We start from the raw sequence: 24570 nt of genomic DNA, 5'->3' as shown, positions 1-24570 counted from the left end.
GAAGAGAGAGAGAGAGAGAGAGAGAGAGAGAGAGAGAGAGAGGGCTGGGGCGGTACTAGTAGCGGTGGTAGTCACGGTACTACCGCTCACGTGCGGTACTACCACTACTACTGCCGCACAACCCGACACGAGGAGTGACGCCCTCGAATCGAGGCGGTACCTGTGCCGAGCCGGGACGGTACTGCCTACGAGCGGTACTACCACCGTGAGACAGCGGTATTGCCGCTTGAAGACCATAGGCCGTACTACCACCTTGTTCAGCGGTACTACCGCTAGCACCTCACAAGCCCCTCTTCCGATGAAACGGTATACTCCAAGACGAGGAAAGGAGCTGGGGTGCAAATATGAAGTGTACGTGTTGATTCCACCCTAGCCTTTCCAATGCGGACCCCCTCTTGATAGTACGGTGTCTCCTACGACTCAAGTCCACCAAAACCGAAACGAAAGAGACTACACCGTCTTCACTTTAAGCTCTGAGGGGTATGAATCGTCTCGTGCCCATGAATGAATCTCTGAAATACTTAATGCCCACGATTAGTCCGCAAAAGTATTGTCATCAATCACCAAAACCACTTAGGAAGAGACATGCCCTAACAACAGATGCTATTCAGGCCGGCACGACGGTACGCTAGGCACACCAGGCCCATGGGAGCTATATTTCGCTTATAGCCAAAAATATGCTGCCCTCGCCTAAATGCTTTCCATCACGTGTAGTCATTGGGCCAGCCCAATTTTGTCTATTTTTTTGTTTGATCTGGTTTTGATTGAGATGCTTGCGTTCGCTCTGGTTTCTTCGATTATTTTTGCTGTTCTTAATTTGACTTTTCTATTTCTTCAACGGGTTTTTCTTCATTTTTTGTTGTTGTTTTCAACTGGTTTTCTTCATTTCTCTCTTGTTTTTCATGGTTTTTCTCTTCTTTCTTATGTTTTTTTGTTTCTTTTCTTGGTTTTCCTTGTCTTTCTCACTTTTCTCTATTTTTTGATTCTTTCTTGGGTTTCAACGTTTTTTTCGTTTTATTATTGGTTTTCATTCCTTTTGCACTTGTTTCTTAGTTTTCTTTGGTTTCTGTTTTTGGTTTTCATTGTTTCTTTTGATTTTCAATCTACATTTTTCGTATATGTGATGAAAAAAAAATTCTAGTACACGTCTAGCATTTTTTAAATACAACTTTAACAATTTTTTAAGACATGGTCAACATTTTTCTATACACATTTTTGACATTTTTCAAATGCTTGGTTACTATTTATCAAATACAAGATTAAGAATTTTTAAGACATGGTCGATATTTGTTTTCTATACACATTTTAACATTTTCAAATCCTTGATTTGTTAGATTCATGTCCTAATCTCAACTATCTCTCCTTCTATCTGAATTTTTCTCCAAAGAACACTGCACACACGTGGTAGACTGAAAACAGAGGAACAGAGTCACACGGAGAAAGAAGAGTTTTGCGACGCGTAATTCTTTGCATCTTTTCCGGGTCTTTGTTTTATTCCATCTTGCAACTGAAAAACAGCGGGAAGCTCTCCGCGATCGTGTCGAGTCTGGAGCTAACAAACCAAGCTAAAGACTAGGACGGGCCACAACAAGAACGAGCTAGCTTTCGGCCCGTGCAACCTACATAAATTCGAGTGAACCATGCGGCTGCACTTACGTTTTTTTTTTGCGGGAAGGCTGCACTTATGTTGCTACCAAGGAAATAAACAGAAAAACTAAATGATGCAGATACGTCGAGGTTAACATCATTCACCTCCTCAAACTTAAGGGATCTGCTCCAGTGAACGCACGCCGATTCTGTCCCTCAGCTCCAGGAAGCTAACTTCCCAATGCCTTTGTCTATATCTGCGAGCTGATCTCCTGTACGTACAAACTCCACTTCTATGCTGCCATTCTCAACACATTCACTCACATAATGATATTTCACATCAATATATGCTTACTTCTTTCATGATCTCGTCAGAATTTTCCTTCTGAGTTTTTTTTAAGGCTCCTTTTGAGGGTTGAAAGCTCAGATTTGTATTTTTTTTGAGCAAAAGGTTCAAAACTCAGATAGGGCGGCGTCGTCCACAAAAGAGGTCACCGATGGGGGAAGATACGCAGCCCAGTAAATTTCAACCCGAAAGCCCAAAAGATTTCAGCCCAACTGCAGACGCACGAAACAAGTGTCCAGTCCAGTCCACTACTGCCCAGGTCACAGACTCAGAGCGAAGGGACGACGAGACGCACCTGCCAGGTCTACACGCGCCGCCGCCTCCAGGACCCTCTGCCCCTCGCCGCCGCCTCCAGGACCCCCTGCCCCTCGCCGCCGCAGGGCACCGCGCCGCCTCCGTCCTCCACTGCAGCAGGCAGCAGGTGACCTCCTCCCCGGCTCTCTCATTCCCACTGTTTTTCTCTACCGTAGTGTGTGCTCGCCCTGCTCAGTGCGTGCCTGGCTGCCTACGCCGAGCAGAGAGAGAAACAGGAATGGCAACAGCGGCAGCAGCAGTGGGTCCGCTCGGTCTGTAACTGGGAATGGGTTTCATTGGCAGCACCCAGTTTGCTAATTTGTACTGTATTATTCATCTGTATATGTGTCTGGCTGTCTATATCTATATGACGATGCTATTTGCTGCTTGGGAGCCTAATGAAAATTTGAGAAATTAAGAGCCTAGGAGAGGGGAACGACGAAAATCCGTTGACACTATTTTGTAGTATTGTCACATGTTGTGTTTTCCTTCTCAAAAAATAAAAAATAAAAAAGAGCACACACTCACGGATCCTCGAATTCGTGCTTTTGGGAAATGCCGTCTACCGGTATATTCAGTGTTCGTATCCCCGTCCCGTGTAACTTAGCTGTTAAGTGCCAAGTACTTACCTGTTCCTCAACTGGCAGTCTGGCATTGCATTAAAGAATCAACTTTTCTTACATGTTCTGTGTTTCGTCATCTCGTTCTGCTGCAGATTGAAGTTATGGCCCTGGTTAATAAGCTTGGTAATCTGCTCAAGAAGGCCACCAGCTCGAACCCGACTCTCTATCAGGCGATAAGATGCATGTCATCCTCGAAGCTCTTCGTAGGAGGTTTGACCTGCTTATAGCTTATACCTCTGTTGATGATCTGTTCAAAAATCAGTTGTTCTGCTGCGATGCTGTTCTCTGACTGCCATGAGTAATTGTTGTAGGGCTTTCCTTTAACACAGACGAGGGCAGTCTGAGAGATGCTTTTTCCCATTATGGAGAAATTATTGATGGTATGCAGCTCTTAATCTTTCTCCGTGCTTATCTTGGGCTGCTGTTTTGGTAATGGTTTTCTTTTTCTTATGTTCTTTCCAGCTAAGATTATCGTAGACCGCGACACTGGGAGGTCTAGAGGTTTTGGCTTTATAACTTATGCAGCAGAAGAACAGGCTTCATCTGCCATCATGGCCTTGGATGGAAAGGTAAAATCATATTCGGGATGAACTCTATCAGCTTTTCTTGGTGCTGTGCTTTGTGATATTAGTCTAATGACTCTATGTTTAGCCGAGAAATTTCAGACCAGGATAAATTATTTAGAACTATATCTTACCCCAATTCTCTCCATCAAAACAATGTTTCTTAAACTTGTTTTCTTAACTGTGTATTCGACATTAATGATGGTCAAACTCCTGTTGATTGGTTGGAAGTTCAGTGTACTTCCCTGGGTGTCATGGCTGTGTCTTGAATAACAAAGAATAAGATATGTGTTGTGCACCAGTTATCACTGCAATCCGATTCAAGTTGGATAACTCTAGCATGTAATGGAAGTATTGGGAACTGTGATATTGATGTTATAATAGCAAATTTTTTCGTGAATTCTGCCACATCATCTTTCTTAATGCTCTGCTAGCCTGTTAGGAAAATGGAATGATGTCAAGTTCATCAGTGAGTGAGCTTACTACAATTGTTTTCATCACCTGCCCTTGACAGGTTTACTGTAGGAGTTTCAGTTTCAAGAACATGCAATGATTCATATAAGTTTCAAAGATTCGCATCTAATGTTGCCCATCAACTTATTTCTTATCTCAGGATCTACATGGACGCAACCTACGGGTTAGTGCTGCCACTGAGAGGACCGCTGGCTTCCGTAATGGTGCTGGTTATGGAGGTGGTGGTGGCGGCTTTGGAGGAGGAGGATATGGCGGTGGTGGCTATGGAGGAGGTGGTTATGGTAGCAACAGTGGTGGTGGCGGCGACAACTTTGCTGCCGGCAACTTTGGTGGTGCCAGTGGCTTCGGTGGAAACCCAGCTGGAAACCATGGTGCTCCTGCAGGTTCCACCGGTGGTGATGAGTTCTCCCTCGGCACCCCTGGTTCCACCTTTGAAAGCACCAAGAATGACGATGTCATGGACGACCTCTTCAAGGATGATGAACCTGACAAGTACGCCAGCAAGAATGTCTAGGGCTCCAGTCTGCATCTCCTTCTGCAAGTCCCTAGTTATGTACCTTGGATAAGTGTGAGGTGAATGATCCTCCAGACCAGAGACTACTTTCTTGATGACTGTCTAGAGACCAAAATAACTTATGCGTTGAGGTGACAATGAGAATGCACGTTCAGTTTGCCTGATTTAGCATTTTTTTTCTCTCTTCACAAATTGTCCTTCAGCAGTGATGATTTCTTGGGAATCATGATTGGAACCATTAGTTTTGTGGTTTCATCAACCAACCTGAAGCTCACCCCGATAATGGCCCGACAAGAGTACCCAGAACAATTTGATTGGTGACCACAAGGATCATATTGTTTTCTGTCAGTATTTTTTTGTAGGTTTACCCGGACTATATTTTGTCTGTTTTCTTTGCCTACATCCCAAGACTTGTTACTCCTCCTTTGCTGTTTTCTGTTGTGTCTGAACTGCCTGTGTAACCCATGCATGTAGAATGCAGTTTTTTTTCTGTAAAATGTAGGGGATCCGGTTGAGGTTTTCTGCTCCTTTTCCATCCATTCATACGAACTCGATCAAGAGACCGCGTTGCTTGGCAGGTGCTTCTGAACCCATACAAAGTAGTAGCAATTTGTGACAGGTTTCTGAAAGAATCTCGATGGGTCTCCCTCTGAAACTGCACTAGTACTGTTCCTCTCTCAAACTCTTCAGAACTAGGCGTATTTCGTCAACAACAATTTATTCAGTACGTTTACATAAATCCTGGGCAATGTCAACAGACCAAAAAACTGCATTACTATATCAGCTATCAACCGATCTGTAGCTGCCATCAGGGGTGCACGGGCTTACTCCAGTTCACGGACCTCCGGCACCGCGCGGGCACCGTCCATGTCATATTCCGGCCGACCCTCTTCCTCTCCTCCGGCGCCATGCCCTTGTACCTCTCCCAGTCGGCGGCGACGTCCTTGAGGTCGTGCACCTTGTTGTCCACGCCGACGCAGCAGTCGGCGTGCATGGTGCAGGCGCTGGCGAGGTCGTCGTGGTACTCGCAGAACCCGCCGAAGTAGACCGTGTCCAGGGGCTCGATGGCGACCCCCAGCTTCTGGACGAGCTCGCGCTTGATGTTGTGGAACACCGACTGGTCGTGCGCGCCGGGGAACCTCGCCCGCGCCGCCCGCCAGTACTTGAGCACGCGCACGCCCCGGCTCGTCGCCTTCACGTAGTAGAGCCCCGTGTTGAGCGGGTTGTCCAGCGGGTGCGCCCGCGCCGCCGAGTAGTCGTCGGAGGACACGCTCATGTCCGCGTACACCGGGATCCGCCGGAACGGGTTCCGGAGCACGAGCATGTCAGTGTCCTACATAAAAGTGATCATGTCAGTGCACGATCATGTCACCATTAATTCTCCTTGTAGTGTTAGCAAGTACTGTAGTACTGGTGCTGTCTGCTGTGGCGTTCCGCGTTCGATCTCACGTACGGTGAAGAGGAAGTTGTAGCCGAGCTCGAGGACGCGCTGCTGGAGCTCGAGCTTGGTCCAGACGAGCTCCAGGTACTGCCTGGACATGAACCGGGCGGCGGAGGTGAGGTTCACGGTGGTCACCTCGAGGAGGTAGCAGTGCGGGTGCACGGCGACGCAGCGGCGGAAGCCGGCGGGGTCGAGGGCGACGACGAGGAGGTGGTCGAGGAGGTGCGCGGTGTCCTCGCCGTTGTTGAAGCTCTCGAGGTAGAGGTCGAGGAGGGAGCCCGGCCGCGCCCACGCCTCGTTCACCGACGTGATGATCACCGTCCGGTCCTCCGTGCACACCTTCGGCAGCAGCTCCGCGAGCCCCGGGAATCTCTCCACCTGCGCGCGAAACCCCAAATTATAGTGGGCTATTTTAGTTTCAGATATGAAAACCTACACGTAGGATACAAAAGGCTTGTAGCTAGGTTGTGTGAAGCTAGCCCACTCTGACCGCTCTGTAAATCTGGGAGGAGCACAAAAGCCCATTTGGAAAAGTAGAAAAACCCATTAAATCTTGTCAATCTTTTTTAGGGAAGACCTTGTCAACCTTGATACTTTGTGATTGGTTCTCAGCATTTTAGTGACCAATATTTGTCAACCTTGTCAACCTCAACTGTGTATGTACCTACCCCATCCGCATTTTAGTCGGCGTACAAGATTTGTCTTAAGTTAAACATCGTAAAATTTGACCAGGATAACTACAAAAAAAAATCACAATATCATTACATGCATCATGTAATTAATTTTGATATCATATATCTCTTGTATTGTATTTATTTTCCTATATAAATTTGGTCAAGATTTATGAAGTTGGTTTATGATAAATCTTATATGCCGAGTAAAAAAAAATCGATGGAGTATCTAGTTTTTACTTGGTATGTTCAAAACAAATAAGACTGGTCCCCGTCCTTATTCTTCTTCCTCTATCCTGGATCTCTCCCATGCGGTTGCCCCGCTGTTATTCTGGATCTGGATTTGAACCATTGGATTGATCACACATAACATAACTAACAGCACCGGCTTGGGATTAACTTAAAATTCACCGCGAAAGAAAAGTCCTTCATCATACGTGATGAAATTATGCAGATGCTAGCTCTTGAGAGGGCAAAGTGAAAAAAGAAAATAAACTGGGTGGAGGTGAGCAGGCATGCATGAATAAATATCAACGAAAAAAATAGCACGCTATTTCGCCGTTATAGCGCGGTTATAGCGTATTAGGGAAGGCGAGCTACGTTTAGGCAAATTCAGCCGCTACAGCGCTATTTACGTAATTACCGCGCTACGCCTCGCTATAACGTTGTAACTTGTAACGTTGTAGCATGCACATGATGCAAAAATAAGATAACCACAGCTCAGCAGGCCTGAAAGGCCAAAACCACCCCTCGACAACACCCTTCTCACTCTCTTTCTCAAACTCTCACATGACAAGGACCCAACGCTAGTTCTCATCCCTAGTTTATGGTTTTGACTAAGTAACTGTGTGTATTTGTGTGTAGCTGAGTTGTCAAGCTACAAGTTTGTTCTGAATTTGTAATTGTACACAGCGGAAAACATGTAGGGAGTATAGTATATTTTGATTCTTTCTTCTCTTTGTAAAGTGTAGCTTGTGTTATACTCTTTATTGAACTGAAGCTTTGTTTATACTCTGTACTCTCTGTAATTATACTGTGTACTAAACTGAAGCCTGTGTTATCTATTGTGCCACGATAGGATAACAGGCATTCCTTTTTTATGCCTTGGATTTGGCCCTTGTGCATGTGTTGCTCGTCAAAATTTAGTTGCTGAAATACTTTATTTCTGGATATATTTTGCATTTTTTGCAAACGTTATTTTGAAATATAGCATGCTATAACTTGTGTAGCATCTGGAGAAGGGCCTCGCTATATTTTGTAGCGCGCTATTTTTTTCGTTGATAAATATACGATGGGGTTGCTTTCTTGATTACCGCATGTTCCAGCGGTGCAGGCGCAGCGGCGGGAGTTCCACCGTTACTGTTCCCCAGCCAGCTGCCAGAGATGCCGGACAGCTGCTCGCCCACCCGGTCGGAGGCCAAGACGAAGAGGAGGACCGTGGGCAGAATTCCCCCGACGAGGAACGGCACCACGTGGTGGATGCACAGCTTCTTCAAGCTCCCCTCCTTCACCGACCCCATCGATCTCTCTCCGAGCCTTGACGCAGAGGTAGCTAGCTTGTCGATCGATCGGCAAGAAGTTACAGGAGGAGGCAAGGCGGCAAGCAAGCTAGAGGTTACAACAGGTCGTCGCAGCTCGAAAAGCTACCAGTACTGTTCCACTGCCTACTCGGGTGTATATATATATGAATTGGTCTTAAGTCAAACATAGTAAATTTGACCAAGACAACTATAAAAAAATCACAATATCATTACATGCATCATGTAATTAATTTTGATATCGTATATATCTCTTATATCGTATTTATTTTCTTATATAAATTTGGTCAAGATTTATGAAGTTTGGTTTACGGTAAATCTTATATGCGGAGTAAAAAAATTGATGGAGTGTCTAGTTTGTACTTGGTATGTTAAAAAAAAAAGATCAGTCCCGTCCTTATTCTTCTTCCTATATCCTGGATCCCTTCCATGCGGTTGCGCCGCTGTTATTGTGGTCATCTAGCTATTCATTTCTTCCCTTTCTCCCCTTTGCATTATTAACCACCTTCTTGCTCTTAGGCCAACTCCAGCGCGCGACCCCATCCCGTCCTTCCTAGTCCATTTGGGGTAGAACGAACGAATAGCGCGGCCCAACGCGCGGCCCCAAACGGACAAATGTCCGGTTTTCGTCCGTTTTTGACCCAGTCCCGGCCCAAACATGCGCCACGTTTGGGGTGAAACGGACAGCGCGGACGGGCTGGACACACACCCTTGTCCTCCCCGTGGCCCGCCTGTCGGGGACACTAGTGCTCCATTCACTTCCAACGCCTCCACCCGCCCACCCCGCCGCTGGCGCCGCCACTATTCTCCGGCCGCCTCCTCACTGCTCACCCCCCGGCCGTCCATACCAAACCACGTCTCGACATGGCCGCCACCACGCCTGCGCTTTCATAGGAGTTTTGGCCGTCGTTTCGAGGAGTTTCGGCCATCGCTGGCGACGGCTATGGACCACGGCAGCTTCCGTCGGGTGCTCCATAGCGGCGTGTAGCCGGCCGCCAAACGCCCCTGCTACATCGAGCTGATCATCGCGGCCTCTTTGCCACCACGACCGCAAGGTGTTTGACACTTTGCCCACAAAGGTATGGACAGTGGAGATGAATTTTTCTTCAACCACTTCATTTATTCATCGGACGATTCGTCCTCGGATGATGAAGATCTTGTGGTGGCTGCACTGCTCGTTCATGACCACATTGAACGGCAGCAGCCTCGATATAGGGGGTCTCCAGTCTCCGCAAGGCTTGCAGAAGGCCACTCCCCACCAGTCAACTTTGAGATGATTGGCCACCACTACAACAAGGGATACTACCTAGCTGATGGTATATATCCTCAATGGTCAACTTTTGTGAAGACAATCTCGAACCCCCAAGGTGAGAAGAGACAAAGATTTGCCCAAATGCAAGAGAGTGCTAGAAAGGATGTGGAGTGTGCTTTTGGTGTGCTTCAATCCCGATGAGGCATCGTTCGAAACCCTGTACTGACATGGGATGAAGGGAAGCTTTGGAAGGTGATGACTGCTTGTGTGATCATGCACAACATGGTCGCCGAGGACGAGCGTGATAACAACATCTTCGACCAAGGATTTGACTTTCAAGGTGAAAATGTTGAGCCCCTGCACCAAGAATCGGCCATGTTTGAACAGTTTACCCAGTTTCATCGTGAAATGCGTGATTGGCACACTCATTTGGAGCTTCAAAATGACTTGGTTGAGCACATGTGGAATCACATTGGCAACCAATAGATGTTTTGGTTCATTATGTTTATTCAACACAATTTTGATTTGGTTGTAAAACTATTTTATTCGAGAAAATTTCGATTGGGTTGTAAAACTATTTTTATCTGAGACAATTAATATTTGGACGTGCAAACTTGTTTTAAACATTGATGAATATGAATATATGGGCATATTGGCCATGGCAGACAGGATGCGGCCAAAGAATGCGTCTGCGCGTTGGGCGCACGGCCGGCGCATCCCAGGAAAGGTCCGGATACGACCCCATTGCCCTACCCAAACGGACAGAATCCGAGCAAAACGGACATCTGTTTGGGGTCGTGCGTTCGAGTTGGCCTTACATTCTCTTGACACGGTAGTTTCCTCTCTCATCTTCATCCCCTCCCCTTCCCCCTTCTTCTCTCGTTTTCCATTCTCCCGAGCTCTCCTTCGCCACTCATCTCCTTCCTCGGTGTGCATCGAGCCCAAACAATGAATGTTTGCTCCGAAGATATTTCGACGAAGCAATCGTAGATTTGAACCATTGGATTGTTGATACATAATTAAGAGCACCAGCTTGGGGTTAACTTAAAATTCACCGCGAAAGAAAAATCCTTCATCATACGTGATGAAGTTATGCAAATGCTAGCTCTTGAGAGGGCAAAGTGAAAAAAGAAGAAAAACTGGGTGGAGATGAGCAGGCATGCATGAATAAATATACGACGGGATTGCTTTCTTGATTACCGCATGTTCCAGCGGTGCAGGCGCCGCCCCGGAAGTTCCACCGTTGCTGTTTCCCAGCCAGCTGCCGGAGACGCCGGACAGCTGCTCGCCAACCCGGTCGGAGGCCAAGACGAAGAGGAGGACCGTGGGCAGAATTCCCCCGACGAGGAACGGCACCACGTGGTGGCTGCACAGCTTCAGGCTCCCCTCCTTCAGCAACCTCATCGGTGTCTCTCCCAACCACGACGCAGAGGTAGCTAGCTCGTCGATCGATCGATCGGCGAGAAGTTACAGGAGGAGGCAAGGCGGCAAGCAAGCTAGAGGTCACAGGAGGTCGTCGTAGCTCTAGAAGCTATAGCACTGTTCCACTGCCTACACGGGTGGGCCGGGTCATAGCTGTATATATGAATTGGTCCTGTTCTTCCAGAGAATCGATCAACGACGTGTGATCAGCCATGGCCAATGGGGTGGATCCCTTGCTAGCCTATGCTACCAGGGGGCAGGCAATTTCTACGATTGTCGACGCGGCCGGGGATGCGGTTTTCTACCGGTATACCTGTCAACGATGCGACTATGTGTGCAAATGTGGATGTTTTGGATTCTTCAGAGGCTTCTTTTTATTGACACGTATAGTTTAGTTGCACGCGGTCAGAGGTTTCTACCTTGGACCACCTGTGCGTAGTCACCCGGTGAATGTTCAGCCAGGGCGGCTTTGCTGAACATCCAAGCGTAGAAACAGTAGTACTGAGGTAGAGGAGCAGGCACGACACGGCACGGCACGGGCCGACCGGTGTTTGGGAGACTTGTTTGCAGCGGAAAATGACGGAATGAACCATTGTATTCGGAGACTTGTTTGCACCTCGATGGGCGAGAACGGTCAGTGCGCATCTATGCACCGTGAAATATGTTGGACATTCGTGTGGTTGTTTGAATAAAGGAGATTAGCGACAAGATTATAGTAAATGCGTTTTTAGCCGATTTCTAGGAAAACCAGTTTTATCTACTATTTCGTGAATAACTAGTTTATAGAAAACTATGTTTGGTAAGCTCAGTTGCTGGTTGCGGACGACGGCAACGTCTTCCATCTAGGGACTCGGCGTGAGCGCACGGCAGCAGCCGCTTTCCCTCGACGACTCGCCGCGCGCGGACGACGGCGTCGACCGCTTCTTCTTGACGACTCCGGCGTACGTGCACGGCGGTGGCTACTTCCCCTCGCCAACACAACACGCGCACGACAGTGAACGCTTCCACTCGGCCCGCGCGGACGGCGACATCCACTTCCATCGACGCACAGGCCGACGGTAGAGAGCTGTTGCTCAGGGTCAATTTGCATGCACGCCGGCCATCCAAGCTCCCGATGAATGTAAAATCAGCGCTAATGGATGTGTTGCGAAAGAAGAGGAACTGGAAAAAATCAGTTGCGGTGGGTTTCTACAATCGTGTTTTCCCAAAAACAACTATTAGTCGTTTTTCACAAAACGCAGATTCCTGGTTTTGTGGAAACCAAATCCTACTTATCCATGTTTTTGGTGGAAAGCCCAAACATGGTTGTAGTTTGTTAGGCGGTTATGCGAGTCTACGGAAAACTAGTACTGGTAAAACTGTGTATCCAAACAAGGCCTACGAAATGTTAAGATACACCCTCTCAAGCAAGAATAAAATCTGATGAAACTAGGCAAAAGTCTAACAAGTGAATTTCTTATTTTGTTGCTACACAACGAAACATTATATTATGATACAAATTTGGAATCAAGCGAAAACCCAACAAATTTCATTAGGATTGAAAGTCATTTCTCCTTGATTGACCAATACGTACAGTTGACCTCTAATCGCCAACACAGGTCCAACTTAATTAGTGTGTATGTAGTATTTTTTTTATCCAAGAATAGCGTTTCTCCAAAATAAAAAAGGGAAAATATTATTCACCTATCAGTACAAGTGTACATGCACCCCATACGGCCGGACTTGATCATTGTTTTCTCATCGACGCCTTGCACCGGTTGGGGGATGTCCACCTAGGCCTACCGCTCCTCTTCTCCGTTGGCGCCAGGCTCGTGTAGTTCTTCCAGTCGTCGGCCAGGTTCCTAAGGTCATGCACCTTGTTCTCAAGCCCGATGCAGCAGATGGCGTGCATCGTACATACCTTGTCCATCTCTCTGTGGAACTGGCAGAAACCGCCAAAGATCACCGTGTCAAGGAACACAAACTTGATCTGTAGGTCACCGGCCGCGAGCTCGGCCTTGATCTCGTTTAGCACTCCTTGGTCGTGGGCGGAGGGGAACCGGGACCTCGCTGCCAGCCAGCAGTTTAGCATCTTCACCATCCGGTTTACCGACCTAATGTAGTAGAAGCCGCTGTTTCCCACATTTTTCAGGTCATCAACATTGCCGTTGAAGCCATCGCCATGTCGGCGTAAAGGTTGATGTGTCGGAATGGGTTGCGCAACCACATGACATCCACATCCTATCAACAATAATATTAACTGAAAAGGCATAACCTAGCTAGCTATAGAGTGTGGTGTTTCACTCATTGAAATAATAAAAAGTAAAATAACAAAAAAAGAAATAATAAATGTAACGAGAAAAAAAAAGAGAGAATGCAATGTTTCTCAACAGTTTGTGAAAATGTTAAAGGCATATATGGGGTAGCTTACGGTGGAGAGATAGCTGTAGCCAAGCTGTAGGATACGTTGTGGGACCTCGAGCCTGGGCCAGATGAGCTCCAGATAGCTCTTGGTCATGAAGCGGTTAGCGGAGCTAACGTTGGCAGAGGTGACCTCATGGAGGTAGCAATGCGGGTGCACGGCCTCACAATGGGCCAAGGCGACGGTGTCCACGACAATGATGAGGGTGTGGTTGAGGAGGTGCGCGATGCCCTTGCCGTTCTTGAAGCTCGCGAGGAAGATGTCAAGGAGGGAGCCTGGCCGTGCCCATGCCTCATTCACCGATGTGATGATCACTGTCCCATCGTCGGTGGTCACCTTAGTCAGCAGAGTTGCGAGACCTTTGAATTTCTCCTCCTGCGTACAAAATATACTCGGCTCTTTTAGATATGATACTTCCTTCGATGCAAAAAGCTCTTAGAGCATCTCTAACAGGCTCATCAAACCTCCCTCATATGTCTGGACGGACAGTACATACATTGTCCAGACATGTCCAGAGACAAATATGCGCATTTAAAGTATCTCCCCATACCTGCTCCAAATGCCTGGACTGTCCGGCATTTCTATATCTGGCCCATATATTGGAGAGAAATTGGGTTTTCGACATGTCCACCACATTAGCTCCCATCCACTTCTCTCTTTCTTCTCTATTCTTCATGTTTATCCATCCTCACCCAATCATGTGCCCGTGTCCCGACAATTTGGGGATAAGTTTTGGGGGGCTGTTGTAGGGATGAAATGGGGCTTGACTCCGAAAAAGTGATGTTCTAATCCCGAGCTCACATGAGCTTGGGTGAACAGTAAAATAAAAAAAATCAAGAAAAAACTATAAAAATTCTGATTTTTTTATGTGGAACTTCGACAATTTCATAGCTTGCAAAATTTCATCACCAGATGACATTCGTGTAAAATGTGGAAAGAAAATCGATGCTCCAAAATGCGTTTGAAATTAATGTTTTGGAGCATCGATTTTTTTGCCACATTTTTCAAAGTTTCACACAAAAAGTCAGATTTTTTTATTTTCTTTTGATTTTACTATTTACCCGAGCTCATGTGAGCTCGTGATCAGAACAACTATGTTCGATGCTTGACTCCCTATTGTCGGCAAACATATGGAAGCTAAAAATAGGCACTTGCTTTTGTAGATGCTCTTACTTTGTGAATCCCGGAACGAATGGGCACTACTGCATGTTGGTTGCGCTCGTGTATGTGAGCGACTTTGATTGTACCGTGTTCTAAAAAAAACTGCATGTCGGTTGCCTAACCGTATGCAGGCACACAAGAGTTTCGATATGGAGTTTGGAACCATCTCGGCAACTATAATTTTGCTCATTCTAAAAGAAAATACAGAATTTTGCTTTGTATCCGTCTACACCTAAATCAACTGAGTCGATAGTATTAGCCGTTTATTTTCCCCATCAATGCAATGATTAAGAAATTGCAAACTGTATTCCTTTCTCTCCTTCGAGAAATCATTGAGCTTTTTCAAAACGCAACAGTGTATTGTGTATTCCCGCTGTTAAAAAAATAGAATGCTTACTTTTGCATGGCTTGACTTTGACCAACGGTTAGCCAACAATGCATTTTGATAACAAAACAAATACACATAGAAATTATATTTAACTACGAATCCAATAATATTCATTTTATATCTTGTGGTCACATATTTTTCATATAAATTATTGGTAATAGACAAATACCGAGAATAACATGTGCTTTATTTATAGGGAGTGTTTCTTAGGAGGTGAGATATTCCAATTTCTTGCGAGAGTTCAGCTGGACCAGAGACATGGACGGGAATAAAACTGGGCACCAAAATAGGGTGGGATAAAGTCAACGTTCACTTAGCCAAAATGGACACTGGTGTGGCGATGACTGGGGTCAAGATTTGCCACCGCCTAGTAGATTTTTTTTTTGGGATCAAAACCATGCCATGTTATGACCGAAAACTATCCCAAATAACTTGAGGGACCAAATATATCCGGTTTAATAGTTGGATACTAGATTTTCCTTGTTTTATAGTCAAGCGATCAATTCTATACTTGCACAACGGGGGAGGGACGATCCTATACTTCTCACTGGTATCTCTAAATGTGTTACTAATATAATGAAAATTGTTTTGTGAGATGAAATTGGAAAGAAAACCAATACCATTACCTAGCCTTTTCCATCTTTTTAATTTACCATGCTTAGATGACGTGTACAAGGTCGCTATGAACGATTGCATACCACAAGTTTAGGGACTACCGGACTAGCATGGACGGAAATAGCCAATGGGTCTCGTGTCCCTTGCACCTGAATCGGGAAAAAAATAAAAATTTAAAGAAGAGTCAAAAAAAAATTCTGGAAACATTTTTGTAACAAAGATGAGTTAGTGTAATATTCACGTGAAAAGTTCCATGAAGGAATGCCTACCGTGGAATTCTGGACAGAAAAAAACAAAAACAATAGTATTTAGATCACTAAAGATATTTCTTTATGGAGGGAGTAATATATTGAAGTTACTATTCCCAATTTTTTTTTTACCAAGGGTACCATGAGAGTCATTCCTCTGTGGAACTTTTTACACAAGTATTACGCTTGGCCATGTTTGTTACTCCCTCCGTTTCTAAATATAAGTCTTTTTATGGGTATAAAAAAGTTTTGACTCTTTTTGAATTTTTAAAATGTTTTTTCAATTCGGGTGCATTGGCCTCGTGTTCCAAAGATCCGCACCGCTAGCCTGGAGTGGAGTAAAGTTTACCAATTCCAATCTTTTACCTGCGGTGCAAGAGCCGTCCCCGGAGTTGCACTGTTGCTGCCCAGCCAGCAGCCGGAGACGCCGTTGGACAGGTGCTCGCCCACCCGGTCGGACGCCACGAGGAAGAGGAGGATGGTGGGCAGAGCTGCCCCGAGGAGGAACGACACGAGGCGGTGGCTGCTCACCTTTGGCGCCATCTCTCTCCCTCTGCAACCGAGCTAGAGTCGTGTATGCACTCCGGCCATGGACTCGTAGTTGCATATATAGATCAACGACGACTACGTGTGATCCGCCAGCCATGCATGCCATGTGCACCCATTTCATCCGGCCGTACCTTCGAGTGCCGATGCGGTTTTAGCTGTGGTTGATTGATTTGGATCTTCGGTCACATGTTTAGTTGTATGTATGCATGCATGCATGCGGTCAGAGGTTTCTTCTACCTTGGGCTCCAGCTGGGCTTGTACGAACGCAAGAACTCAAAAGTGAAGAGAGCCTCAGTTGACCATTCAGTTATGGGCTTTGCTAGAGTTGCGATCTTTTTTATGGACTGCAATCACCGATGGAGGTGGCATTTTCTGATTGGATTATGGAACCCAACGCTAAAAGCCAGGATGGGAGGTTAATGTGGTGTGGACAGGTGGGTCACGTCTGTGGAAGCATTCCTGTACTCCAAAATAAAAGAAAGGGGAGGGGAAATAATATTATTCACCTATCAGTACAAGTGTGCATGCACCCCATATGGCTGGACATAATCAGTGCTGCCTCATCGACGCCTTGCACCGGTTGGGGGGCGTCCACCTATGCTTGCCGCTCCTCTTCTCCATCGGCGCCAAGCTCGTGTAGTTCTTCCAGTCAGCAGCCAGGTTCCTAAGGTCGTGCACCTTGTTCTCAAGCCCGATGCAGCACATGGCGTGCATAGTACACACCTTGTCCATCTCTCCGTGGAACTGGCAGAAGCCGTCAAAGAGTGTCGTCTCAAGGAACACGAACTTGATCTGCAGCTCACCATCCGCGAGATCGGCCTTGATCTCGTTGAGCACTCCTTGGTCGTGGGCGGAGGGGAACTGCGACCTCGCTGCCCGCCAACGCTTCAGCATCTCCACCGTCCTCTTCGTCGACCTGACATAGTAGAAGCCAGTGTTTCCCTCATTTGTCAGGGCCTCAGCGTCACCTTTGAACCCATCCGTCGAGATGGCCATGTCGGCGTAGAGGCTGATGTGCCGGAACGGGTTGCGCAGCCACAAGATATCCACATCCTGCCACGAATAATATTAACTTGGCATGCATAACCTAGATCTAGAGAATGATATTTCACTCTTCGAAATATTAAAACATAACAAGAAAAAAGGAGCATATAATATCTCTCAATCGCGTGAAACTGTTAAAGGCATGTAGCTTACGGTGAAGAGATAGTTGTAGCCAAGCTGGAGGACACGCTCCGGGACCCCGAGCTTGGCCCAGACGAGCTCAAGGTAGCTTTTGGACATGAAGCGGTTGGCGGAGCTGACGTTGGCGGAGGTGACCTCGTACAGGTAGCAATGCGGGTGCACAAGCTCGCAATGGGCCAAGGCGTTTGGGTCGACAGCGACAATGAGAGTGTGATTGAGGAGGTGTGCTATGCCCTCGCCATTCCTGAAGCCTGCGAGGAAGAGGTCAAGGAGGGAGCCTGGCCGCGCCCACGCCTCGTTCACTGATGTGATGATCACCGTACCGTCATTGGTCGCTACCTTGGTTAGTAGCTCAGCGAGCCCTGTGAATTTCTCCTCCTGCATTGAAATAAATATAATGGGCTCTTTTACATATGAGACTTCCTTTGATAAAAAGGGTGTTCACTTGTGTGAATCTCACTATAAAAATGGGAACAAATGGGAACCGTATGCACGGCCCAATTTCGGCTGGGACTGTCTCAGGCAGTAGAATTTTGCTCATTATAGATATAAGGGACAAAGTTCTGCTTTGGGTCTGTCTACACCTAAATCAACTGAGGGGATTTAGTGATTTGCCACACTTTAATAGGGTGTCGATGATTTTTCCGGGCTTATGTCAATGAAGGGTGGACCCGACCACAGTCATTCTCAAGGGGGCTAATTATCAAATGGGGAAGTAAAGTGTGACAAATAATTCAATTTCTCATCGACAATAATAGCTGTTCACTTCCCCCATCCGGTCAATGATTAGAAAATTGCAGATTGTGTTTCCCTTCTTTCCTTAAAAAACGCTGAGCTCATTTAAAACGCAACAATGTGTTGTGAATTTCGTTAGTGAAAATAGATGTGACACAACTTTTTGCTGTACTTTACTTTGACCAACAGTTAGCCAAAAAAGTGTTTTTCATAAAAAAGTTAATACAAATAAAAGTTATACCCCCTCCGTTCTTAAATATAAGACTTTTTAGATATTCCAAGACGAACTACATACGAAGCAAAATAAGTGAATATACACTCTAAAATATATCTATATACATCCATATGTAGTCCGTATTGAAATCTCTAAAAAATGATATTTATAAACGGAGGGAATATATATGTTGTAGTAATGGCTTCCACCCTATCCCGAGGTCCCACCACCTATCCTACATGGCAGAGTCAATTGCAAGAAACCACCACATTTGTGGCTAGGTTTGCAGAAAACCACCAACTCGTTAATCCGTTGCAAAAAACACCGCAAAATCACTTAAGTCGTTGCAAAAAGCACTGATCGGGTGATTTGGCTCATTTAATCACTTTCTGACAGATAGGACCGAGTTGTAAGGTGCTGACTTGGCAACCAAATATCATACACACCCCTGTATCTAAAAATGAAAAGCAATCAAACCCCTCCCCCCAATCCCCGTGCGTTGCTCCATCTGCTCCCACCGGCTCCGGCGCCGCCACCGGCTCCGGCGCCGCCACCGGCTCCCGTCGCCGCGCCGCCACCGGCTCCCGTCGCCGCGCCGCCACCGGCTCCCGTCGCCGCGCCGCCCCCACTGGCTCCCGTCGCCGCCGGAGGCTGGTTGGCGCAGGTGGGTTGCGAGGCGCCCCTCAGGCGGACGAGGCGGATGCAGGGCCGGCCCGAGGTCGATGACGCCCGCCAGATCTGACGGTTTTCTGCGGCGGCGGAGCTCGATCCGGCGGCGGACAGCTGAAGAGCGGCGAGGCAGTGAGGATTTGGGGGCGGATTGTGCAGCGTGCTCCGGCGGCACGACCTGTAGAAGTGAGAGAGAGAAGGTCTCGGGAGGAAAGGACGGGCGGCGTCCTGAGCAGGTCTGCCGGTGGCGGGACCAGTGGTTGCCGGCGGCGGGGCCCCTGAGCAGCGCATGCAGCAGCTCGCGTTCTTGCCGCCGGGGGCCTCTGTCAGTCAAGAGCACCAGGGCCTCCACCGGCCAAGACCACCAGCTGCCGTGGGCCTCCGCCGGCCAAGACCACCAGCCGCCGCGGGCCGCCGCCAGCACCTCGCCCCGTCGCCCCGTCTCCTTCTCCAACTCCGCTCAGCAGCAGGTCCTTGCCGGAGTGCATCGTAGCTAGCCTCCCGACGGCGGCTCCCGGTGCCGGAGATGGGCAAGGCGACGGCCTGGACGCCGGGCGACAACCTCGAGCCCGAGCTCAGGGATGGCCTGCTGCGCGTGGGGTGAGGCGGCCAAGGGCCTGATTGCTTTTTCCGACGCCGACGAGGGCGCCGCCGTGCCTACCGGACAGCAGGGCCAGTGCGCTGAGGTCGTCCACACCGAGGGGGCTGATTGCACTTTTTAAAAGATCTAGGGGGTGTGTTTGTCAATGTTTTGCCAAGTCAGCTCTTGACAGCCAGGCCCCACTTGTCAGAAAGCGATCAAACGGGCTAAATCACCCGATCAGTGCTTTTTGCAACGACTTAAGTGATTTTGCGGTGTTTTTTGCAACGGATTAACGAGTTGGTGGTTTTCTGCAAACCTAGCCACAAATGTGGTGGTTTCTTGCAATTGACTCTACATGGCACGACATATGTGTGGTCAACACATGTGAAGACCAGTCAACACCAGTCAAGGAGGCCGGAAATAGTCCAAGTAAGCTCCCATGGGTCCAAGCAAGTCATCCCAGTCAACAAAAGTCCAAGTAAACTTCATGGTCAACAAGTCAGAGGAAGAAAATCATATAAAAGAATAAGTCAAAGATGGAAACAAATAAGCAACTAAGCCTAACCCCAAGCCAGAAAACCTTTAATTTTTTTTATTTGAGAAATGATAGAAAACCTTCATATGGTGGAGGGAATCTCCCCCTTCCTAATGGGACTCCGACCCCTCCAATCCTAACTAGAGACACATGAGTCAAAGGACAAAAAATTAACTAATTCTAGTTCTCAAGGGGCAATTACTATACCCTGCGTAGGTCAATGGATATCGACCAAACAATGCATACACTTGGGCCGGCCCAACTACATCCCGGGATTCCCCATTTCCGTTTCTATGTTTTTTCATTCAATATTTGCTGGTTACTTTGTTTTCTTTTTTCTTTCTACATTTTTAGAAATCTGGGAACATTTATTTTCAAATTAATGATTTTTATAAATTGGGAAAATTTCAACTTCATGAACATTTTTTTCAATCCGGGAAAACTTTCCAAATTCATTTACACTTTTTGAAATCCTAGATTTTTTTTCAAATTCATGAACATTTTTAAATTTCAGAACATTTTTTGAAATAATAGAACAATTCAAAATTCATGATTATTTTTTAAATTCAGAACTTTTATTTTCAAATTCCCGAACGTTTATTCAAATTCAGGAACATTTTTCGAATTCATTTTTAATAAAAAAATAGTGAGCATTTTTTAAATTCATAAGCATTTTGAATCCTCAAACATTTATTAAAATTCATGAACATTTTAAAACCATGTTTCTTTTAAAATCATTACTATTTTTATTTGAGAAAATTGACAACAGAACAGTTTGACATAGAATCAAGCGAATACTTTTTAAATAGTGGGAGAATGTTTTTTTTAACTTTTTTAGAATTCTCGAACACTTATTAAAATGCGAGAACATTTTTTAAACCATGATTAGTCATGACTATTTTTATTTGACAACATTTTTTATAAATATAAGCAAGCGAATAGTTTTTCAATAGTGGGAGAATGTTTATTTCATCGTGTCGAAGGAGGATTTTAGGTGAAATCTTGGTGAGCTGGCCCACTCAAGGGTAGGATTGATCATTTGTTAAGGACCCCCTAGCCTATGTAAAGCCTCTCTCTCTCTCTCTCTCCTCCCTTTCTAGAGAGGAACTAATTAAGGGGAACCCCTTGTGGGAGCCCCACAAGGGTCATTTCTCAGGATTGTTTTTCCTATGCGTATTTCTGGAGATTACATTTTTTCTATTCTTTTTAACTTTTTGGTTTTCAACCGGTTTTCTCTAAATATTGGAGAAAAAATTGCGTGAAAAACATGTCTTTTTTATTCACAAGAGGCACATATTTGCTTCCGCAAGTTGCACTCGAAAAGGAAAAAGAGCCGTTTTTTCTTCTTCCAAGAGAGGGGCAAATTTGCTTTTCGTAGAGACATAGGTTTGCTTCCACAGAGACACATATGTGCCTCTCGAAAAAGAAAAATAAACATTTTTTTTACTTCCACGAGAGGCACAAATTTGCATCTTATGGAGGCACAGATTTGCTTCCGCGAGAGGCACCCTTGTGCCTCTTGGAAGGGGAAAACGTGTTTTTTTGTTTCTACGAGGGGCACATTTTTGTTTCTTGTGGAGGCACATATTTTCTTCTGCGAAAATCACAGTTGTGCTCTTGGAAAGAGGAAAAAGTAAAAAAATATTGGGTTTTCAGCTACGGTTTTTTCTACCTTTTTTCTGGTGAAACCTATTAACATGAGATCTATTTTCGAATATCTTAACGAGAGGAATCCAACGATGAAAACAGTTAGAAATTTGGATGCACGGTTCAAGAGAATTTTAAAAAAAAAAATCTACGTAAAAAAGAAAACTCTCAGTTTGTGACAAGTGATGTGCATGCAGTGCGCCACTTATCAGCCCATGAAAACATAAGAGTAACTTTTGCAAGTTAGTTTTGCCCCTTCTAGCTCTTTCTTCGAGAAGCTAATAACATTTAAAATAGGGGTCAAGGGACCTAGTTAGGCCTGGACTAGTCAAGGGTCGTGGGACTCCAGAAGTGGACACTTCGAGTGTCTTGTCCACGGACACTGCCCTCGGTCACTTTTATAAAATTTCAAGATTAAAATGAATTTACAAAAATATCATCTTAGATTAAAATGAATTTACAAAAATATCATCTTTCTATCCAAAAAAAGAAGAGCGTACGAAAAAAAGAATCTAGAAAACATTTACATGCAATGAATAATTGGATCATGTCGGTTTAGCGACTACCATGGAGTAGAATAAAATCTAGTAATTTCAACTTTTACCGCCGACACACAATTTAACCTATTAGAGCATCTACAGTCGGACCTCTCAAACCCGCCTCATACGTCCGGGTGGGCTGCCCGGTCACATTTTTTCGACCCAGATGGATGCCTCAAACGGGCCTCAAACACCCGGGCTAACTGGCACCCCATATCCAGCCCAAATATGGGGCGGATATGGGGGAGCCCGGGCGCGCCCGCGACGTCGAACCCGGCCCATACTGGTCCACCCGACCCCACTTATATTCGTCCCCATCCTCTCGCCAGAGCAAACCCTAGCCACTTCACTCCACTCCCCCCCGCCACCTGAGCTCACCTCTAGTGGTTTCCGGCCTTCTCCGCCATGGCAGGCAGCGGATCAGACTCCGACCAGTCCGGATCCGTCGACTGGGGTGTCGTCCCGTGTGGGTTGGAGGAGGCAATGGCAGTCTGCATTGCACTCCGTCGCTCCCGAGAGGACAGCGCTCGACCAACGAACGGATACGTCCGCCGCGACGCCATAGCGTCGGCTCACCGGGTGCTCGGGTCTTCTGGTGCTGAATCCTCGCGGTCCCGACCGGAACACCTCTCCTTCCCAATCGCCGGTCGGTCAGAGTATGAGTCCCACCGGGAACGGGCGGCCCGCCATGGGAAAGAAAGAATAAGGGCCGCCGAGGCCCGTATCGCGGCGGAAAATGGCGGCGGCGGGGGCGGCTGATGCAGCGGTGCGGGCGGCCGCAGAAGAGGAAGCCATCCGTGCCCGCATTGTGAAGAAACGGCAGCGGAGGAACACGCGCGCCCTCGCCCAAGAGAAGAATCAGGCGGTCCGTGCCATGGCCGGACTGCCACTGAAGGAGGAGAAGGAGGACAGCTTCGGCGACGAGCAGATCCGGCTGGATCCGTCGTCGACCGGTACTTCCACGAGAAAGACGGCAAGGGTGCCGGGAAGGGCAAGGGCAACTGTAGATGAACTCCACCATAGCCAAACATGCCAAATTTTGGTAGTCCGATGGCATATTTAGTGTAGTGTGATGGAGTAGCCGGACGATGCGTGTGCGTCGACGCAGTTGCATGAGTCTGTATGGATTTGAGATATGGTAATTGAGGTGTCCGAATGTGGATTGCATTTTTTGACGACTGCCCGGTCAGTGCCCGCGGACACACTCGGGCGCGTCCGCAGGCGTTTGAGGCGCCGGATTTGCCAAGTCTCTTAGTCACATTATCTATCAACTGTAACCTTGTGGCAAACCAATCTATGGTTGAATGGTGAGGAGTGTAGTGTTCTCCCAGCTCATCAGGTACAAGTCCTAGACCCGACACTGGTGCTCGTATTTTTCTGGATTTATTTTAGGCCTTCCGGCGATGTGCGTTTAGTGGAGGAAACGTTTCCATCGACTACAAAGACGTTTATGACGACTTCACCAATTTCAAGATGGTGTGCTGGCCGAGTCTCTCAGAGGAGCTCATAGGAATAGAGAATGTGTGTGCATGTATATATATAAGCGTCTGCGTGTGTAATGTGTTAAGAAGAAACACTATAACCTTACGAAAACTTAGAATCAAGTCAGGATGTTATTTGGCCCGGCGCGCGAGGTGAGCACGTACATACGCCTGAAGTATATTATACCATGGGTTGTCTTTCCTAACTAGTTACCTCATGTTCCGGTAGCAGTGCAGGAGCTGCCCCCGGAGTTTCACCGTTGCTGTTCCCCAGCCAGCTGCCGGAGACGCTGGACAGCTGCTCGCCCACCCGGTCGGAGGCCAACACGAAGAGGAGGATCGTGGGCAGAGCTGCCCCGAGGAAGAACGGCACCACCTGGTGGCTGCTCAGCTTCAGGCTCCCCTCCTTGAGCAACCCCATCTCTATTGAGTATGCGTTCGCTCGCCCGTCGATCGACCCGGAGTACCACACGAGGAGGAAGGGCGAAGCTAGGGTTGTCACGGCTCGAGAAAGCTAAGGTGCCACTGTTCCTCACCGGCTAGCTACCTGAGTCATACTACTTGTGTTGTATATATAGATCAACGACGTGTGATCAGCTAGCCGATCGGACGTACGTACGAGTCCTGCTAGCCACCGGCCGGCATGTGCACCCATTTCACCCGGCTGTGCCTTTGAGTGTCGATGTGGGGGACGATGTGGCTTCCTCGTACCGCTTGTCAACGATGTGGCTTCTCGTACCACTTGTCAACGATGCGACTATGTGTGCAAGTAACTATGGCTGTTTCGGATTTTGATTAAAGTTGTTTCGGTTCAGTGACTTGTTCATTGACATGTTTATTTTGCCGGGTTTCTTAAATCGCAGGCAACGGAAAATAGTTTTCGCACAATCTATTC

The 24570-nt window shown here is 47.0% G+C and overlaps 3 protein-coding genes and 1 pseudogene across 4 annotated transcripts; 1 reads left to right on the top strand and 3 right to left on the bottom strand.

The window, feature by feature from the left end:
• The first annotated feature begins 2069 nt into the window (after nucleotides 1-2069).
• On the top strand, nucleotides 2070-4569 carry LOC109778658 (uncharacterized). The gene is made up of 5 exons (XM_020337218.3): nucleotides 2070-2354; nucleotides 2943-3060; nucleotides 3162-3230; nucleotides 3313-3419; nucleotides 4027-4569. Exons 1-5 carry the CDS (start codon nucleotides 2085-2087, stop codon nucleotides 4399-4401), a joined length of 939 nt encoding a protein of 312 aa, XP_020192807.2. The 5' UTR covers nucleotides 2070-2084; the 3' UTR covers nucleotides 4402-4569.
• Nucleotides 4570-5021: 452 nt separating this feature from the next.
• LOC109778645 (uncharacterized protein At4g15970) lies at nucleotides 5022-10858 on the bottom strand. 2 transcript variants are annotated; one of them, XM_045235142.2, is made up of 3 exons: nucleotides 10504-10858; nucleotides 5855-6220; nucleotides 5022-5734 (listed from the first exon to the last, which is right to left on the bottom strand). In XM_045235142.2, the coding sequence occupies exons 1-3, from the start codon at nucleotides 10705-10707 to the stop codon at nucleotides 5210-5212; spliced, it is 1095 nt and encodes a 364-aa protein (XP_045091077.1). In that variant the 5' UTR covers nucleotides 10708-10858; the 3' UTR covers nucleotides 5022-5209. The 2 variants fall into 2 exon arrangements, with proteins under 2 accessions (XP_045091077.1, XP_073367146.1); XM_073511045.1 differs by lacking the exon at nucleotides 10504-10858 and adding an exon at nucleotides 7827-8316.
• Nucleotides 10859-11821: 963 nt separating this feature from the next.
• LOC109778641 (uncharacterized protein At4g15970-like) lies at nucleotides 11822-16081 on the bottom strand (annotated as a pseudogene).
• A 555-nt stretch (nucleotides 16082-16636) lies between these two features.
• Nucleotides 16637-24201, bottom strand: LOC109778640 (uncharacterized protein At4g15970-like). Its single transcript, XM_020337203.2, has 3 exons — nucleotides 23890-24201; nucleotides 17285-17650; nucleotides 16637-17140 (listed from the first exon to the last, which is right to left on the bottom strand). Exons 1-3 carry the CDS (start codon nucleotides 24094-24096, stop codon nucleotides 16637-16639), a joined length of 1077 nt encoding a protein of 358 aa, XP_020192792.1. The 5' UTR covers nucleotides 24097-24201.
• Nucleotides 24202-24570: the final 369 nt, after the last annotated feature.

The sequence above is a fragment of the Aegilops tauschii genome, chromosome 3, assembly GCF_002575655.3.
Source record: "Aegilops tauschii subsp. strangulata cultivar AL8/78 chromosome 3, Aet v6.0, whole genome shotgun sequence".
Lineage (NCBI taxonomy): Eukaryota > Viridiplantae > Streptophyta > Magnoliopsida > Poales > Poaceae > Aegilops > Aegilops tauschii.
This window is presented reverse-complemented; position numbering and strand designations above follow the sequence as displayed.